This window comes from Orycteropus afer, unplaced genomic scaffold (genome assembly GCF_000298275.1).
Source record: "Orycteropus afer afer isolate SDZICR_OR568_19922 unplaced genomic scaffold, OryAfe1.0 scaffold00064, whole genome shotgun sequence".
Lineage (NCBI taxonomy): Eukaryota > Metazoa > Chordata > Mammalia > Tubulidentata > Orycteropodidae > Orycteropus > Orycteropus afer.
The window spans coordinates 11,142,253-11,162,670 of record NW_006921651.1 but is presented as its reverse complement, the minus strand read 5'-3'; the positions used below and the strand labels follow the sequence as shown (position 1 = coordinate 11,162,670).

Sequence of the window (20,418 nt, the reverse complement as noted above, 5' to 3'; positions counted from 1 at the left end):
AGCCTTCTGGTTAGCAGTCAAATGCCTTAGGCACTATGCTACCAGAGCTCCTATTAAATCGCAATCAAATATATATCACAAGTCAAAAAGAAAAAGAAACCTATGAACATCCATATTCCTGATAATGTAGCAAAAGCCAGGTTGAGCAAACAAGAAACAAAGTCATCCATCAGACCCAGTGCTTCGATTAGGAAATGCATGGAGTTCAGCATCTACTCTGCACCCTTGTATATGGGGTTTTAGAAACAAAATTAAATGAGAGATGAGATTGGAAAAAATTGGATCAGGTTTTTAAAAATGATTAGTGTTTTACACATAAAAAAAATACTGAAAAAACAAGCCCCTTGGCTTCACTGTACTGAGGGTCTGGTACACTTGTTTAGCAGATGTACAGTTGTATTCAATTAGGAGACAGGAGCTTTTAGAACCTGGGAATGGGGTTATAATGGTGTTATTGAGAGTTCAGGGTGAGATAGAAAAGATGTTAGCTCTCACTCACCATTTCTGACAGCCTCCCAAAAGCTTTCTCCAAACACTGCCCTTGATGAGTTTAAGCTCCTTTCTCGCTGGTGTTATTGGCATATGTCTCCCATTTGTAGGACCATCCAACTGAGAAAGCACAGGCAGCAGGGTAAGGAGTGGCTCCAAGACAGTCCACTGGTTGGAGAGCCCTCCCGAGCCATTTATGGTCAAGGGTGTAGCCAAGTCCTTGGCCCTCCCCTCAGGAAGGATGGTCTCTGCTTCCATCAAGCATGTGGCCTTTACTCTTTGCTTTCATTTTCTGTCCTTTGCACTTTTTTTTTTTTCCTTTCTTGGTACACCTCAGCCTCAGCAATGAAGCCACAGCTGGCCTGAGAGCTTGGAGACTTCTGTAGCCAGCCACTCTCTGCAAACAATGGGTTAAGCAGAGCTGTGGGGCAGCTCCATCCCCAGTCATTTACCACTTTTTTGGAGACAATGGAGTCAATACCTTACCAGCACCAATGTAGAGGATGCCTGAAAGGACACTGGAGCCTGTTGTATTTTTGAGATAGACCTGTAGCTGCCACAATAAACACACTCACTGGACAATGAGCTGTCTGGTGAGTTTCGCCTCACTCCCTTCTCTTCCCACATTTTGAGTGGGAAGCCTCCTAGAACTGAAGGAAGCTATTGTCACAGACTGCTTTCTATTTCTTATGATTTCTCTGTATAAATTTGCTTCTTTAAAACTGTGAAGGAATTAGAGTTCCCATACCAATAAAACAGCAGAATGAAAAGCCAGTAATTTGCTCATTTAAATGAATGCATTAATTAATTCATTCAACAAATCTTTTTGACACCTACTGCTGGTGCAGTGGTTAAGGCATTTTGCAGCTAACCAAAAGGGCAATGGTTCAAATCTACCAGCCATTCCATGGGAGAAAGATGTGGCAATCTGCTTATGTAAAGATTTACAGCCTTGGAAACCTTTTTGGGGGTAGTTCTACTCTGTCTTATCGGGTCGCTATGAGTCAGAATTGACTTGATGGCAGTGGTTTTGGTTTGGTATATGTCAGAGTGTTCTCCATTTATCAGAAACAATTTGATGGTAACCAACAGCATTAACAACATATGTCAGCACTATTCTTGGCACCTCTGGGTGATGAAGTGATGGAGACAAATGAGGCCCCAATTCTGATGGAATTTATATTCTGGAGGGCAGGCCTACAGAAACCAAGTGAAACCATTATGAGAGAAATAAATGGAGTGGTGTAAGGAGACGATGGTCAGGGCAACTGGGGAGGCAGTTACTCTAGATCTCTAAGAGCTGCACGTGGAAGATGAGAAGAAGGTAGACATGTGATGGGTGAAGGGAAGAAAATCCCAGGCAGAGGGAACAGCAAATGCGACAAGGCTGAAACAAGTTTGGTGTGTTCAGGGACTTGGAAGGGAGTTGCTGTGGCTGGAGCAACATGAATCAGGGAAGGAACCTGGAAGGGGCTAAGGAAAGAGTAAGTCAAGAGACCTGATTATGTGGGCAAGGCAGGGCATGGCAAGATTTTCATTCCCAGAAAAATGGGGAGCTTTTCTGGGTTTTAATGGGAGAGGAGCTTGGTCAGATTGATTGTGGCAAAGATCACGCTGGCTTCTGTGTGGAGCATGATTACAGAGATAAGCGTGGAAGCTAGAGACTGGTTAGCAGAGTTCGAGTGAGTGATGTTGGTGGCTGCCTTACTATTAGGGCATTGGAAATAGAGAGCAGTGAAAGGATTGGAATTTATTGCAAAGGTAGAGCCAACAAGATTTAATGGGAAAATTATGGGGAAGAATAGAGAAAGTGAGGGAAAGAGTAAAATAAAGCTGACCCCTGGGTTTTGGCTTGACCAATAGAGAGGGTGGAGCCCCATATATCCAGGCAGATAATACTGGAGAAAAAATTTTGAAGCATGGAGATCAAAGCTCTATTTGGGCTACCTTAAACCTGAGCCATCTACGAGCTATCCAAGTGGTGGTGTGAAGTCAGTCTTTGGATAAAGGTGGTGTGGGGCTGAGGTTGTGTATTTGGAAGTGGTTGACCTGGAGCTGCTTTTAATGCTACAAGAGTGTATGAGCAGGTAGGCAAAGCAGAAAGCCAGGACTCATAGATACTTAGAGGCTTGGTGGAAGAGGTGAAGCCAAGCAAGGAAGGCTGAGTGATGTGGGAGTAAAATCAGTATTAAGTTTGGTATCACAGGAAAGAAGTGTTTCAAGAAGTGGGGAGAGGTTAATTGTGTCAAATGCTGCTGAGAAGTATTTGGTTCCCAGTATGGGGGTTGCTGGTGACCTTGAGAAGAGCAGATTCATGGCACAGTGGAGGAAACCAGATTGTCTCTAATACAGTGGATTTTCCATCTTGGCTGCACATTTGAATCACCAGAGAGCTTATCAAAATTCTTAATGCCTGGCTCCACCCCTAGAGATTCTAATGTCTTGATCAGAGTGTGGCTAGGGCATCTCAGGTGATTCTAATGAGCAGGAAGGGGTTAGAACTTCCACTCTAATCAGTCTCCTATAACTACCAGGCACTGGCGATAAGATTCTGAACAAGACCAATGTGCTCTCTGCCTCTTGGGCTTACAAGTCTTAAAACTCCATAGTGATTGCCTAAATTCACTGAATTTACTGGTGTTTAGAAATCACGGAAAGAAAATAGCTCAAATAGACTTCTGAGAATAGATGATGTATATACGGATGGATAGATGGTTAGATGGATGGACGGATGGATGGATGGACAGATGGATGGATGGATGAATGGACAGACAGGCAAAAAAACAAAGACCAAACCCATTGCCATCAAGTTGATTCCAATTCATAGTCACCCTATAGAACACAGTAGAACTGCCCTACAGGGTTTCCAAGACTGTAATCTTTATGAAGGCAGACTATCACATCTTCCTACCACAGAGTGGATGGGGGGTTTGAACTGCTGACTTTTTGCTTAGCAGCCAAGTGCTTAAACAGTGCACCACTAGGGCTACTTAGACATGTAGACATGAGATAGATAGATATAAACTAGTGACTGCTGCAAAAGGGCAGATGTCATAAAACCTGGAGATTCTACATAAAGCACAAAATACTTGGATGTGTGAAAGTGCTATTCATTGAGAACACTCTGAGTTTCTTTAAAAACATAGTCCCATATTACCCTTCTCTGACAGAATCCATAAAACTCCAACATGCCCCAAAGCTTCTTCATCTAGTTAACCTAAAAAAAAAAATGTCCTTGATTGATTATATACAGTCTCTGTCCTTGTGTTAGAAATGACCTGTAAAAGTCAGGGTCCCACCATAGTTGCAGGGGACATCAAGCTCAATTGGCATAACATACTTTGTTGTTGTTGTTGTTATGTGCCGTCGAGTCAGCCCTGACTCATAGCGACCCCTCCTTGGGTTTCCGAGGCAGTATCACTACGGAAGTAGGATTGCCCAACCTTCCTTCTGGGGAGTGGCTGGTGGGTTTGAACTGCCAGCCTTCTGGTTAGCAATCAAGTGCCTTAGACACTATGCTACCAGAGCTCCCTGGCAAGTAGCTACTGGGATCTTAAAAGCTTGCAAGCAGCCATCTAGATGCAATGATGGGTCTCTCCTCATCCAGAGCAAAGAAGAAAGAAGAAAATCAAAGAATCATGAAAACAATTAGTCCAAGCGACTGGTACACCATGCAATCCTCAGCCTATATGACTATGAGACCAGAAGAACTAGATGGTGCCCGGCTACCACTGTCAACAACTCGGAGGGGGATCTCTATAGAAGATTCTTGGTAGAGTGGGAGAACAATGTGGAACAAAACTCAAAATCATTTGGGGGAAAGAAAAAAGGGGGGGTAGGTTTGCTGGTCTGATAGAGCCTGGTGGAACCACTGAGACTATGGCCCCTAGCTGCCCCTCAGGTCTGGAATTGAACCCACACCTGTAGCTTTCAGCGAAACCAAAGACAGGCATATGAGGTGAACCTTTACACTAGGTAGATACACTCCTTGGAGAGAACAATCATGGGAGAATAGAAGGGCTGTTTATGCACAGGGAGACAGCTCAGGGGGCTGGAGTGTATGGAGGGATGGACACAGGGAAGAGGTAACTGTTGGGAGGAAGTAGGAGGGGAGCTGTTGCATTGTGGCAAATTGTAGTCAATATCATGCATGACACAAAGTGTATGTGAACTTCTGTATGGAAAGTGAATATGCTCTGTAAACTCACCTAAATCATACACACACACACACACACACAGAGTCAGAGTCCCAGAAAGAAACAGATGAGATACTCAATTTACTATATTTGAGGAGAGCTCACTAAGGGGACCATTTTTGAACGTCCTTTTGGAAGAGCAGTATCCCAGGGTTAGACCAGAGGGAGCCATTATCCCTCCTAGGTCTGTAAGGGTAAGTGGAAGGAGTGGCTACTAGAATCTGGAGAGACAGGACCACCTCATTAGAGCCATGACCTTCAATCTCATGTCAGATGTCAGTCAAGTGGAGGAAGGTAGAGATGGACCCTGAGGAATAAAGATACCTACCACAGACCACCTCAAAGCCTCGAACTGTTGCATCAGCAACCATCTTCACAACAATTATGCATACTGCCAGATTTCCAGCTTGTTTGGGTCCAAGGAAAGGGGCAGCTTTGAAAACCGTCGTTAGCTTTGATCACGGTCTTCTGGGTCCATGATGTTCTGGAGTCAGGCACTTGGATACTCACCAGGAAGTGGAAGGCCATAGAGAAGTTTCCTCTTTTAATATCTTTCCTCAAATCTTCTAGTTATTAGAAAAAAATATTGCCAAGAGGACTAATCTTGGCTGAACTAATAATGTAAACACAAGCCACATCAATAAATCCACGTTCTTTAATGAAACAGTCTTTCTAGACAGAGACACATGTTAGCTCCTCTTCACCTTCTCTTTGAAACTGACATCATTTCATGAAATGTAAAATTACACAAAATTAAAATACCCATATATTTGTAGATACACCTTTCCACAGTTCTTCTTCTTCTTTTTTTTTTTTAGAGAAAGCCTTTAGACATTTGGGGTTATTGTTGAGAAATTCCATCTACAAAGGAAATTTTTTCAAAACATCTGCTGAAACTGCGGGAAGAGTTGTTCACAAGCAGAACAACAACGATACCATAAATTATTTGACAGTTATCAAATGGACCAGATCAGTGCTAAATGCCAAGGTAAATTCGCTAGTTGTTGAGCTTTTGCAAATTATTTAAACAGGCTGAGCCACTCATGAGTGATATGAAACTTTACTTCAGAAACACTTGTCTTGACAAAGAACTAATGTGCAGCCTCATTTTCTCTGGAGAAATTCCACTGGGCTAAGTTGATTTCAGGTCCTTACCCTGCACTGGGACCCAGGTTCTAGCTCTGCTAGACCAGATTACACTAGAATTTAGATCAGGCTGGGGCCCCAGATTCCAAATATTTCATCAGTTCACCCTAATGTAATTCCCTGAACCAAAACTAGTCTTAGAGCTCTGTGGCACCCCCAAGGCCTGGCACCCAGTTAAAGGAAGATGCAGCCTGCACAGTGTTCTCTAGCTCCTTCATCTGCTTCTGGGCAGATTTGCAGGAAGGTCACCACGTAATTGGGACAGCCAAGTCAGAGGGCCTGGGTCTTTCTGCTAAATGGGCTTTCTCTGGGGAAGCCAGCTTTGTGTTCTTTGCATGGCTACATGTATTGTGCATGAAAGCCAGTGAGGGTGAGCTCCCAGGGGTATGGCCAGGCCAGCCCCAGCTGAAACAGAGCTTGTCTTTTCTGGGACTGCGTCATTCACAGAGGGCCCAGATAAAGGTTTTCATAAAGGCCCCATTGTTTCAAACTGGCCATATGTTGATCATTGTTGAAACTGTGTGTTTTTGAAAATGTTCATATTAAAGAGAGAAAAAAGAAGTGCCATTGTTTCACAAAGGTGGCAAAGGCCAAGGCAGAACAGACCATTTCTGACTTCTTCCACTCTTCCGTGGCATAACAATAATAATATTAGCTGTTGAGTCAACTCCAACTCATGGCAACACCCTATGTGTCACAGCAGAACTTTGATTCACAGGGTTTTCGATGGCTGATTTTTTGGAAGTAGGTCACCAGGCCTTTCTTCCAAGGTGACTCTAACTGCCAAACTTTCAGTTAGAATTTTCATCATATTTAGACTTCTGATGGTTTAAACTACAGAGTTTTGTGTCCTCAGAGAGATGTCTACCCTAACAACGACCTTATACATTCTGATCTCAGTTTCAACTTTGACAGAGAAAAGGAGATACAATAAAACTCCCAAAAAACTCAGAGAAATGAAATTCGCCAGAACAGGTGGGTGAGACCTGCACCAGGAGACAGGCTGCTCCCTTGACCATATCAAAGTTCACCCTGGACAGGGTCAGCCATATGTCAGGATAGGAGAATACAGGCTGAACCTCCATCCATGGCCAACACAGGCCAAACTAGAGCTTGGTTTAGAGAGGAGAGGCAGAGAACGTACAGCTCACACAGTGGGACCTGTACAGTAAAGCTATGCTCAGTGGGTTGGCATTTTTCACACTGCATTGATTAAGGCTTTGACAGATGATCCTTTACATACATACATAGATATATACAGACATATATAATTATTAATAATAATACTTAGATTTTTTTCTGTTTTAAGGAAAAATATTCCCATGCATTTTTTTTTTACCTTTGTATTATTCTGTTTTGACTCCCAGCAATCATTTTAAGTAGACATAGTCCTTTGGGGCAGATTCAAATTTTTTAAAAAATATAACCCTTAACCTTTTGCAAATACTTTGTTTACAGTGATGTTGATTCATCCCAAAGGAATCCTGCTGCTTGGGAGAAATCTTGGCTTTCACTAAAACCACTCTTATATGCTGCCCTATGTTCAACACCAATCGAACAGACCTTACGGTTATGTAAACATTATTTTAAAATTATTCCAACATAAATACTCTTTTAAAGCTAACATACCACAGCTTTTAGCTCATAATGCCCATAGATGCCTTAATGAAATGCCATTCAAAACTACCTCAGTGTTTAAATTATACCATGAGGTTCTAAAATTATGTAAACATCATCCTCTACAGGTCTCTAGAACAAGTGCCAAGTGTGGTGAATTAGGATTGCAATTTGGTGACTGAAGGCTAATTAATCTGAGAGAAGACCCTTTAACCTGATTGGTTACAGGAAGGAAGTCACAGATTGACTTGTTCCACAAGGTGATGATTCTTATATAACTTATAATTAACCAGTTTTCAACAGCTCACTCCCCCCCACGAGGGGCCTGAACTGGTCCCTCACAAGATGTCTTTGCACATCTTGCAAACACAGTATGTATGGTTGGAAAGGAGTCAAGGTTAGCCACAGAAAGTGCCTCCAAACTGGAGAAAGAATTGTTCTAAGCTCATGGAATCCCAAGCACAGGTTGGGTCTTCTCCAAGAAAGCGAGCCAAGAAGTAGCCAGCATGTTTTTCTCTCAGCAAACTAGGGGCTCTCAGCAGCAATGGCTGTACTGGAATTCATGGTGGGTGTCTTTCTAAGCTCCTTACTGCAATTATTGTTAGGTGCCATCAAGTCGATTTTTGAATCATAGAGACCCCATGTGACAGAGTAGAACAACCCCATAGGGTGTTCTAGGCTGTAATCTTCATGAAAACAGATTGCCAGGCCTTTCTTCCATGGAGCCACTGGGTGTGTTTGAACCACCAACCTTTTAATTAGCAGTTACGTGTTTAACCGTTGCACCACCAGGTGGAGAGAACCCAAAGGGGAAAGGAGAGCCAATGACACAGAGGAATTTAGAGGTCTTCTAACTTCATGGCCATAATTTGTTTATACTCAAAGCTCCCTCTGTGCATAACTTCCTCCAATGACTTTCTTTGTCCTCATGTCCATCCCACATTTTCAGGTATCCTTGTTGGCATCTCTGTTAAAGAGAAAAGCAAAAACTTCCAGCCAAAGAAGTGAGTAACAAATGGACCACAGGCAAGCTTCTATCCTTATTGCCCAGTGTAGACAGAAGACAACTTGCGTCCCCAGGACATGCTCACACTCCCTGGGACCTATAGAATTGCTTCCAGAAACAGAGGAATGACCATCTCAAGAGTTGGCTTCTCTGTCATAGGAGTAAGGAACAAGAAGACTAGGTATGAACAGGCATAGCTTGAATGGTCAGTGACTTCAAACTCCATCTTTCTTAAAAGTCCATGACCAATACCACTGCAGCTGTAAAAAAGGAACAATTTCTGTCCTCCTTGGTGGCCAAACATCATAATGTATTTTCATCCAAATACATATTTTTAAGACTGGCTGAGTTTTTGTTTGAGAAAAATACTGTACAAGGTTTTAGGGAAGATTCACAAGGTGCTATTGTAAAAACAGTCTCAGTCCATGTCCTTCAAGAACATCGCCATTATTTCTTCATGTGCAGGGCGTCCTGGAATTTGGTGCTGGTGTATCGGGCGTGAAAGCCTTTCTTGTTGATGGTATCATCCGTGTGGAATCGAATCATCAGGGAATCCCCTGCAGAGTAGATTTCTTCCAATGGCTGAGGAAAGGGGAAAGGAAGACCGGGGAACTCTTAGTCAGTTGGCTGCAGTTAGACTATCAAATGAGGAGAATGAGACAGTAATCTATACAAGGACATAAGTAGCTGGTGCTGCCATGAGGCATTCCAGGCACCAGAGGCTCTGAAGGACATCAAAACAAGCTACTTTTCAAAGGAAACCACGGCAAATTCTGCTCCCAAGAACTCCCCATACTATGGTTTTCCCAAGACAACCCTAAACCCATAGCTCATATAGAATCTTTATTAAGCTCATAGATAAGCCAGGCACCATGTTCAGCACTGTGACATCTTATCTCATATAAATTTTACAACAACTTTCTAAGGTAGGCACAACCTCCAGTTTATGCCTAAGGGAACTAAGGTTCAGGTTCACACAGGTAGGGAGGCCCAACTTCAGGTCTTCCTGACAATTGAATGCATACCATGAACCATCTAGACCTATGACCAACATGGTGATGGGTCTCCTAGGAAACCTATACCAAAGACCAATGCTGAGCCCTAAGCCCTATGCAAGAACAAAAAGTGTGATGGAGCTACTACATTGGTCAGAAAGGTTTGGCCAGGTGGTCTATGCATCAGAGCCATGTTCCAAAGCTGCTGTCAACAGGTTATTGTTGACTCAGACTGAGCTTACCACACATTTCACTGCTTGGAGCCCTCCAGGTGTTCTCTTTCCACATAGACCCCATGGTTTGAAAGACTATCTATCAAGGACACTGCAGTGGAGTCACACTTCTTTATCCTTTCTTTTTCGGAACGTAGGGGAGATGAAAGGAAATTATTCAAAGACATATATAAATGCTAATTCAAGTTTCTGTTTAATGCAAGATAGCCAGAGACTTCAAAATAATTTGATGTAAAGTTAGCCAATATTAAAGAATTAAAGAATCATGCCTCCAGGGCATGATTAGCCCTGGAGGCAGAGAAGAGGAGAGGGCTAGAGGCCCAGGATGGATGGTGGAAGGGTCAGGCATTGACCAGGACACTGTACTGGCTGGTCGCATACTTCACTGAGGGCCAACTACATGCCAAGCCCTATGTTATGTGCTGGAGAAAAGTGAACAAAATAGGCCTGATCCATCTGAGCTAGGTGGCCCAGAAAAGAGGAGAGGAGGAAGACAAGACAACAAATTTGAGCATAACTACCGTGTTTTATAATAAGACAGTGGTTGGTAATTTTCATAAACATTTATTTTTGCTTAAACAGAGAATTATGAATATACGGACTATGCAAAAACATTAAAAAAAGTTTTTTTAAAGGTCTGAGGACCAAATAGAAATATGGAAGAAAAATATTCTTTGCAAAAATAGGGAGGAAAGTCCTAAAAGGCCAAGTGTTTCATGTGGCTACCTTTAGTACAAGGCCTTCATAAACTGGTCCCTGGCTGTCTCCTGACCTCTTCTCTGACTGTTCACACTCTCTCCACACTGTTCCAGCAGAGTAGGCCTCCTGGCTATTGCTAACAAGTAGTAAGAGTGTGTCTGACTTCACAGCACATGCACTTAGTCATGATGCCCTAGTCCCGGCCCCCCTGGGACTCACCCACGAGCCACAGAAGCGGCCGAGCCTGGGCGCAGTGCTGTCATATCCATCGTAGGCCTCCATGTAGTCGTAGCCACAGTCAGCCTCCTCCTCGACTTCAAAGGTCCGGAAGATCAACTCCACGCCATAGCCGTCCTCCGCCACAATTACCCAGTCGCAGCGGGCCTGGCTCGGGTAGTTGTTGTCCCCAAACTGGGCATGGGAGTAGAGCTCTTTGGTCTGCACCTCGGCCTTCAGCCTGCCCCCGCACTCTGGAGCAGAGAGAGTACAGTGAAGCTCCCTGGGCACAGAGGGCCCAGGCACCACCCCACCCACTTCCCTGCCTGAGCCTTCTCTACTTACAGCCACCATGTGGGTGGGCTTTTCCTACAAAACTTTGGGCTTGCCCTGCAGAAGAGTTCAAGCAAGAGTCATCATCCCATTGTACAGAGGAGTAAATGCAGACCCATGGCTCTGAGGTCAGAGCTCACTGGGGAATGCAAATTGGGCCTTATAAGCCACAGTCCCATGTTCCCATGTTGGGCCAAATAAGGTCTCTGGGGCTACTTGAGCATGCTACTGGGACAAAATAGCTGCCTTTTTCTCTCTCCGGTTATGGAGACTTGAGGCCAATGGATGGTTTATCTGATAGGTCCCTGGGATGTGTCTGGGTCCTTACTATTTTACTCCCTAGCTAAAAGCATCTGAGAAGGGCTTACGCCAGCCCAACTAACATTTTGTACTTTGTCATTTCTGCTGATGCAGGGTGCTGAAACACCACAGAACTGAAAGCTAAACTTAAACCAAGAAACCTCAGAAGCTTCCTGGCTTATTCTTGCATTTGGGAGTATTGACCGTAGGCCAGCTTTGAGACCCTGGAGGGTCACAGGTGCTCTATGCCTCAGCTTTGGGCTTGTGTTCTGTCTCATTGGTTCTGGGCTGGCCTTGGTTGCCTTGGGCCCTATGCTGCCTTGTATCTAGGCCCCTTGAGACCACATGATATAAATGGGTAGATGAAATGGTGATAGATTAGAAAGCAACAAATTCTGGAAGCTAATTCCTCCACAGCCTTCCCTCAACGTGCCCCCTCAGGTGGATTCTTGGCTGTGTGGTTCTTAACACCCTCAGGCCCAGCCCAGTGCCATGCCCAGCCTGGCCCCAGGGACTGCCAGCTCTCAGAAGCACAGGCTTAGAATTTCTTCCAGGTCTGAGCTGTCTTTGGGAAATTTTGAATTCCCAAGGTGTGGTTTGGCAATGAAACAAGCACAGAGCGAGGCAGGATACTCCCACCCAAACTTCAGATCCACCTCCATCCTTCTCTACTCCCCCTGTCCCTGTGAGGCTCATTGGTAGGCTATGCTGATGGCCCTTGCCCTCTGTCTTCTGGTTGGGCCTAGCCAATGGGGACACCAGTAGAACACCAGAAGGAGGGAGGAGAGAGCGGTTGGGGTAGTTAGTCTCTAAATAGCACAGAGTGTAGTTTTTCAACTGAACGAAAGTCTGTGCATGGCTCTCCGTCTCCAGTTTCAGAGACCCACTCTCTCCTCTTACCCTCCAGGCGGGGGTAGTCACAGCCTTTCAGTTACTAGTCCAGGTTGTTACACTATCCTTTGTGGTTTCCCTATACCCAGCTCACCTTTTTTGTAAACAGTCCCTTTATTAATTATCCTCAAATAATTACTCCCTCTGAGTGTGCTCTCCATTTCCTGCCAAGACCCTGCCCCATCTCAAGGACCTCTGCTCCTGATCTCTGTCTGTAGGGACAAGACGTAAAATCACTAGTCAAACTTCCCCAGGGGAAGTTAGAACCCCTCAGGAAACTTGAGAAGGTTCTAGAACAATGAAGTGTTTTCTGCTAAGCACAGGCAAGCTAAACTGCCTGAGAAAGGTGGCTGCCATTTTGTTTTACCTGATTCCTATTTTCTGCTCTGAAAACAAAATGGGGAAAGGGGATGTTAAAGGGATTAGAAACCCTCACAGGGTCCCATGATTAGGAACATAGACTCACAGCATCACAAGAGTTGAGTGGGCCACATGGAACCATCCAGCTTTACCAAAGGACCACAGTCTAAAAAGTGTCAGGGTTATTCCCTGGGTCCTAGTCCCAGGTGGTAATATTTTAATGGCTGAAAGAGCAGAATCAGTTTTCTTATTGACATTCTTCTCTTTCACAAAGTAGATAACATAAATTATAAGCATTTAGAATTCCTTCCAAAGGTCTCAATAACATCGCTTACATTTTGAAAGGAGGGAAAATCATGGGGAACAGAGATACTTTTCAGGAGGAAGGAAAAAAAAGGCTGCTCTTCACCACTCAACTCCCAGGCTTCTGGGCTTCACAGAGCAGCAACTATTCCAAAGAACTTTTTAAAAGGAAGAAAAAGAAGGAGGGAGGGAAAAAAATGGGGCACCAACAAAACGTTTCCCACTTTAAATTTTGTAAATTAAAGACACTGAAGGAAAACAATCCTTCCCCCACAGTAGGAAATCTCATTGCTGTCCAGTTCATTCTGACTCATAGCAACCTTATAGAACAGAGAAGACCTGCCTTAAGGGGTTTCAGAGACTGTAATCTTTATGGACGCAGACTGCCTCATCTTTCTCCCACAGATGGCGAGTAGGCTAGTGGGTTTGAACCACCCACCTTTTGGTTAGCAGCCAAGCACTTAACCATTGTGCCACTAGGGCTCCTTTACAGTGGATAGAGAATGGCCAATGCTTCATTTTAAAGAGAACATTTTATCACACATCTTCCTTTTCCCTCTCCCTCAACAGTCAGAATAAGAGCCAATCCTTGCTCCACCTTGATCACCTTCTATCCCCCTGTTGGCCATCCCGGCAGTTGTACCTGTGCTGTGCACCGCCTGAAAGCCTTTCCTCTGCACTGAGGCATCTGAATAAAACCTGAGGAACAGGCTGCTACTTGAAGCCACCACGGGGGCTGGTTTCTTGCTGCCACAGAAACGGCCGAGGATGGGGGCCAGGCTGTCAGGGCCATCGTACATTTCCAGGTGATCGTAGGCACATTCTTGGTGTTGCTCAATCTCAAACTCGTTAAACGTCTGAGGAGGGAAGAGCACAAAGTAAGGCTAAAGCGATCCAGGCTGCTGAGCAGAGGCCGTGCAACCCCCCATGACACTCGGTGACGTCAGTAAGGAGGGTCTCTACTCAGAAGCCGTGAGCACCTCACATTCTCTCTTTTGTGCCCCAAAACAACTCTGGGAGTAGTTACATGAGGCATTGCTACTCTGACCACTTTCCAGATGAGAAAGTGGGAGGGTCAGAGAGTTTAAATGCCTGTTGACATTGTGACAGCTATTAAACAGCAGAGCTAGACTTTCAACTGCTCAAACACATGTTCCTACCATCATAGCATGCAACATCTCCCTCTCTTACAAAATAAGAGCCAGCCATGACTGGGTGCTCACAGAAGCTATTTTAAGTGCTCTACATGTATTCCCTCATTTAATCCTCAAGACCCTGTGGGGTGTGCATCATGATAATCCCCACTTTACAAATGCAAAAACTGAGGCACAGGCATGGAAGATGACTTGCCCAACACTGGTAGAGCTGGGCCAGGCCCGGATGGACTGACTCTAGAGGCCCCGCTCTTAACCTCTGCACTAGAGTGTACAATCCTTTGGCACAATGATGTAGATGAAGCTAGATGCCACATGGTGATGTGTTCACAGCAGCTAACATCTGTTGAGGGTTTCTTTCATGACGAACTCTGTGCCAAGCACTTTATGGGCATTATCTCACTTAATTCTGGCAGTTATTATCTCCAATTTGCAGAAGGAGAAACTGAGTCTTAGAGAAGAAGTCACATGGTTTATCCAAGCCCACCTAGCCAGAGAAAGCCAGAGCTAGACTTGACCCTCAGCCAGCCTGAGTCTGGGCCACACCCAAACCACCACCAGGCTGTATGGCCTCCTTCCTCCCCATGCTCCCTAAAGACTTGCAGAGATGATTGGACTGTCCTGACACTGTCCAGAGGAGCCCCACAATTCCAGGCTACACACTAGCTGGCTATTCAGGGGTCACAGCTCCCCAAACACAGGGCTGGGTGGTGGTCTCAAACACAGGTGCTGGGCAGATGACCAACTGATGGGCAGCCCAGGACTGCGAGGGAGACCAGGCAAGCTGAGAGAGGACGGTGATGAATGAAGACTTGGACCAAATGACAAAGCAAGGAGACAGGACATCAGTAGAAGGGTTCTTGACTCAAAAGAGGAGACTAGACCAGTGCATGGATGGAAGTGGAAGGGGTGGGACGCAGGGGCCATTAGCAGTGTGGATCCTCACAGGGATGGCAAACACTCTTCACACCGCAGAGCTCAGCACACCTACTAGAAAGGGAGCTTTGGGCCAGCAGGTGGTGGGTGGACCCCCTGGGTGTGAGCAAGAAGCAGGATAGGAGTGGCTGCAGGGTCTGTGGGTAATGCAATGGGAGAGAGATAGTGGGCCAGGGAGGTAAGGCGTTTTCCCAAAGGGGCCTGTGACACCTTACTGCTGTCATCATGCAGTAAGACGTCAGTTTCCTGAGAAGTATTCAACTAACTCACAGCTTTCTTGAGAAGTACTCAAGTCACAATCAATATAGCCATCAACTACTTCCTAAGATAAGGAGCTCTGGGGAGGTGGTACCTAGGGCATAAAATTAGCACTTTTGTGTAGATTGTTGTGATAAAAAAACAAAGCAAACTCACTGCTGTCAGTAGATTGTGACTCATAGCATCCCTCCTTGGGTTTCCAAGGCAGTATCGCCACGAAGTAGATTGCCCAACCTTCCTTCTGAGGAGTGGCTGGTGGGTTTAAACCACCAGTCTGGTTAGCAGTCAAATGCCTTAGGTACTACGCCCCCAGCTCCCTTTCATTCTTCAGTACTATGAAAACTGTCCAAAGAACTAAAAAAGACCTCTGTGGCAACTACTACAAACGTGTGGCCCTTTAACGGAAGCATGGCTTCCAGTTGTTCAAGTTCTGTGTTCCCAACCCTGTTGCTGTTGTGTGCCTTTGAGTCGGCCCCGACTCATAGCGACCCCTCCTTGGGTTTCCGAGGCAGTTATCACTATGGAAGTAGATTGCCCCATCTTCCTTCCAAGGAGTGGCTGGTGGGTTTGAACTGCCAGCCTTCTGGTTAGCAGTCAAGTGCCTTAGGCACTACGTTACGAGAGCTCCCATTCCCTCATTAGCATCATAAACTTCTAGTGTCATAGTAACACTTTCCAGCAGATGGCAGTCTTGGGGAGGAAGTGCCTTTTTGTAATGCAATCCTTTTAATGTGCCAGATTAAAGGCTATTCTGACTGGTCCAGAAGAGTGCCTGCCAAAAGCTTTTTTGACAAGGGCAGCTCACGGCTACGTGGTGTCCGATGCCGCTGGGTCACAGGTTGACTCCTGCATCAGCCGGCTTTTCGCTGTGGGAGCCTGTGAGTACTTTGTGGTCAGGGATTCTGTCTTCTTCACCCTCTGTGTCTCAGACCCGACACAGAGCCGGCACCCACATGTAGGCTCTAGCCCTGGAACCTGATCTCAGAGTCTCCCGCCCATCTCCCACCTCTCCTCACCGCTGTCCCAGAATAAACACCCCTACAATCTCTGGGTGATTCTCTCCTTATCATTGATTCCTGCCTTGTTCTCTTCCATTCTTACCACATTGTTGGTCCGTAATTCATAGGTACATACATACATATGCTTTTGTAAGAGTTACTCATCTCCAGAGTCTGAAAGACTCATTTGAAAAAAAAGAAAAAAGAAACAAATGTTTGTCTGTCTGGAGTACAATTTCTCCAGCTGGCAAGCTGGTCTGTGTTATACTCCAGGATCTGGGAGTCCCCAGGAGTTGAGAAATAAGGCTTTGCTAGAGATACATTTCTTCTTTGAAATAATTAAGAACGGTGAGGAGATCAGGAATTGTGCATTCACAGGACTTTACATAAAGGCTTGGAAGATTTCTTTTTTAATTCCAGAGAGAACTAACATAAAGAACTTAATCTCCTATAAACCAAAAAAAAACAAACCTCACTGCCATCAAGTCAATTCAACTCATAGCGACCTCTCCTTGGGTTTCCGAGGTGATATCACTATGGAAGTAGATTGCCCAACCTTCCTTCTAAGGAATGACTGGAGAGTTTGAACTGCCAACCTTCTGGTAAGCAGTCAGATGCCACGAGAGCTCCTTAATCTCCTACAGTCAATTTTCTTTTAAATGTAAGTAGTAGAAGATTATGAATAATAAGATTTCGTTTGAGTAGTTTGAGTAAGAAAAGAGATATTCTTTTTTCTCATGAATGTACATACATGATTGGATACACACCGAAAATTTCCAGAAGGATTCACAAGAAATATTCAGAGGGGTCATCTCTAGAGCAGGAGTTAGGGGTCTAGGGACTTCAGATTTCCACTTTGCAAACTTCTATACTGACTCTTTTTTTTTAACCATGAGAATGTATTGCTTTGATAAAAATGTTTCTAAGACAACTATTGGCGCTCCAACAGCACTGCTGATCTGTGTGATGGGTGCCCTGCCCCCGCTCTGGTACCACTGGGAACGGGCACTACTCCTTGCGTTTCCTCCGATGCAACCCTGTGCTGACGGCTTTATATGCATCTTCTAAGCCGCACAACAGCCCACGAGGTAGGCTTTATTACATCCCCATTTTTCAATAATAAAACTGAAAGCTAAAATGTTGAGTACCTTTCCCAAGCTTCAGAGCTGGGAAGTGGCAGAGTGGAGACTCGAACCCATGACTGTCTGATACCAAAGTCCATGTTCTTAATAAACTGCAGTAATGACTCACGAGTTTCACCCTGTGGCCTGCAGTTGAAGAGATGTTCCAGGTACACTCCCTCCGGCTGGGGTATTTGTCAGGCCAGTTGGGACTTGCCAGAGTTCCTTCAGCACTGCTGATCTTGTGTTCACAGCCAGCTGGGGCCAAGAAGGGACAGGCAGCAAGAGAAGTAAGTCATTTGTGGGCAGTACCAAAGATGGTCAAAGAAGGGAGAGGGGAGTCTATCTTATTGGTCACATGGTCATTACCAAATGTGGGGCAGGGCTCAGCCTGAATCAAGCGTTGCCTCAATCTGGTGCTCCCTGACTCAGAGACTTACTGATTTATTTGAACTGGCTTTGTTGCCTTCCTGACAGTGGTTCAGGAGTTGGGTCACATTTCCCACTATTACTGTTCATGTTGCAGTTATCATTATCTACCTATCTATCTATCTATGGTCGAGTTAATTGTTGAGAGCACAGGCCCTGGGGTCAGATAGACCTGGGTTCAAATCCTATAAGCTGTGGGATTTAGACATTTTTTAAACCCTGTTATTTTGTTGCTGTGTGCCATCAAGTCAATTCCGACTCATAACGATCCTATGACAGAGTAAAACTGCCCCCATGGGGTTGCCTGGGCTGTGATCTTTACAGGAATGGACAGTCAGGTCTTTTCTCCTGTAAAGTGATTGGTAGGTTTGAATTACTGACCTTCCAGTTAGCAACTGAGCACAAAACCACTGCATCACCAACGCTCTTTATTTAAGCCTTCGTGTGTGTATTTGCAGAAGGGGTGTAATACTGCCAACCTTGTAGGGATGACATGCCGACTAGATGAGATCCTGCATGTAAATGCTTAGCAAATGCCAAGCACATGGTAAGTGAGTGCTCCATTAATGGCCTGACAAAGACCTCCATTGGTAGCCTCCCATCTATATATTTTTAGCTTTACAAAGCAGTTTCACTTTGTGTCTACCAATTTTGTCCTGGTTACAGTGCTATTAGCAAAGAGTGACCCCATAATTTGTTCAACAAGCAGCATTTTGGCCAATAGCTAGAATTTCTCTTCCTCCATGTTGAGCACTGTGATAGCATTTTGCAGGTGCCCTCTCATTTAATCCTCCCCATTTTCCAAATAAGAGAATAGGTGGCTTGCTGGTAAGGGTCCGTGGAGCCAGGAATCGAACCCAGGCCGGTCTGGCTTTGAGGCCTGTACCAGCACTGATTAGAAAACATGGGGTAGCTGAGGAGGTAGGTCTGCCTTGTCCCACCATCTCCAGCCCTGCTCTGCAGCTCAGGCTTAGGAAGCTGGAGGTGGCAGGAGAGGGCATCAGTGAAAAGAGGAGAGTGGGAGGTAGTTGCTTGGAGGATGCTCTAGGAGGTTAGCTCCTGCTCAGTGCTCGGCCCTGCAGCCATGCAGAGAACAGCCACTAACACGGTCAGTGGCTTAGCGCCTGGGACACTCCTCCCACACCCACTGCCCTACCCCAGAGGAACCCACACTAAGGCAGTCACTGTTTGGCTGGCAGAACCTTGGTAGATTTTATCTCCCTCCTACCCTCCCTCACATCACAGGAGGTAACCCTTGTTTGGGCCCAGGCCCAACCAACAGGAAGTTGACAAAGATTTGATAAGTTTCAGAATGACAATTTTTTAAGACTTCCACTCCCTTTCCTATCCTGTGACTTGCCAGGTCTATGATCACCCAGGTCCACGCAACAGGGCTTGGGTTGGAGGGAACGGGAGGCAGGGAGAGTTGTCTGTACTCTGCTTCTGATGAGGTCTTATCTAATCCGTTAATATTCCAGGTTGCCCTGACCAGACTCTGCAGCTCCCCAACCAAATTTCTACATGTTTATCCCAGGGAGGAGGCATGTGGTGTTCACATCTCCTCCCACTTTGACTTCCTTTGCAGGGCCCCATGGCAGGGGCCAAGGCCTGGAGGCCTGTGTATCAGAGGTGCGGGAATGCCCTGCACCGGGCAAGGTAAGAAGAGAAGGAAGGCTTTTTCCAGAATGACTGGACATTCAAGGCCCTCTGGCTCTGAAGAACGCCTAGGAGAGAAAGGAACACAGGGCAGAGTTTTCCCAAAATCCTATTTTACCAATAATAGTAATAATAATAAAACCCAAACTCACTGCCATTGAGTTGATTCAATTCATAGCGACCCCTCCTTGGGTTTCTGAGATGGTATCACTATGGAAGTAGATTGCCCAGTCTTCCTTCCGAGGAGTGGCTGGTGGGTTTGAATCACCAACCTTCTGGTTAGCAGTCAAATGCCTTAAGCGCTATGCTACGAGAGCTCCCATTTTACCAATAAGACCTACATATAGGGCCACTATGAGTTGGAGTTGGCTTGATGGCAGTGGTAAATAACACCATCACTGGTGGCTGATAGTCATTGCCAAATGGTCTGAAACCTTTTCTAGGCATTCTCTCATTTCATCCTCACAAAAACTTTAACACTTTCAAGACCAAATTATTTTTTGCTTTGAATTTTTTTTGTTATTGTTGTTGAAACCATGTGTTTTCAGTAATGGAAGGCATTTAGAATGAAATGAAAAAACTTTTTTTTTTTTTTTTAAGGTAGTATGGATTTTGATATCATTAGTGGAGTACATTTGTCTTGAGGGTCTTTGATGCTGGAGTTGGTGGGCTGAGGCTCACTTCCTCAGGTTCACACAGTTATACAGGCCCCCACCAGATGGCAGTGGGCACTAAAAGTGGGATAGATTCTTTCCACTAAACCCCGGAAGCACTAGATGTCCCACAGCTCATGAAAGGATTAAGAAAGGGGTATGTTTAACTCCTTTTTAACAAAAGAGGAAACTGAGGCTCAGACAGGTTAAGTAACTTGCCCAAGGTCACACAGCTAGTAAGTGGCAGGAACCAGGCTGTAATCCTAAGTAGTCTGATTCAGGAGCCTGCAGGTTTAACCACTTTGCATCAGTAACTCATCAGTGAGCCCTGACGGCCTCCAGGTGCCTCCTGAACCAGTAAGCTGCCCTGAGGTGTCCCTGCTGTCACCAGAGGCAGGAGGTCAGCCTCAGTGCGGCATGCCCCCCCCC

General features: G+C 45.3%; 1 protein-coding gene across 1 annotated transcript in view; it reads right to left on the bottom strand.

Moving 5' to 3' along the window:
• Positions 1-8,901: 8,901 nt before the first annotated feature.
• The window catches only part of TLL2 (tolloid like 2), a 174,878-nt gene continuing 163,361 nt past the window's right edge, over positions 8,902-20,418 (bottom strand). The window contains exons 17-20 of the mRNA XM_007940052.2: positions 17,382-17,509; positions 13,428-13,641; positions 10,601-10,851; positions 8,902-9,036 (exon numbers count right to left, since the gene is read on the bottom strand). Of these exons, the coding sequence (XP_007938243.1) occupies positions 8,902-9,036; positions 10,601-10,851; positions 13,428-13,641; positions 17,382-17,509 (728 nt within the window). The remainder of the gene's footprint in view (positions 9,037-10,600; positions 10,852-13,427; positions 13,642-17,381; positions 17,510-20,418) is intronic.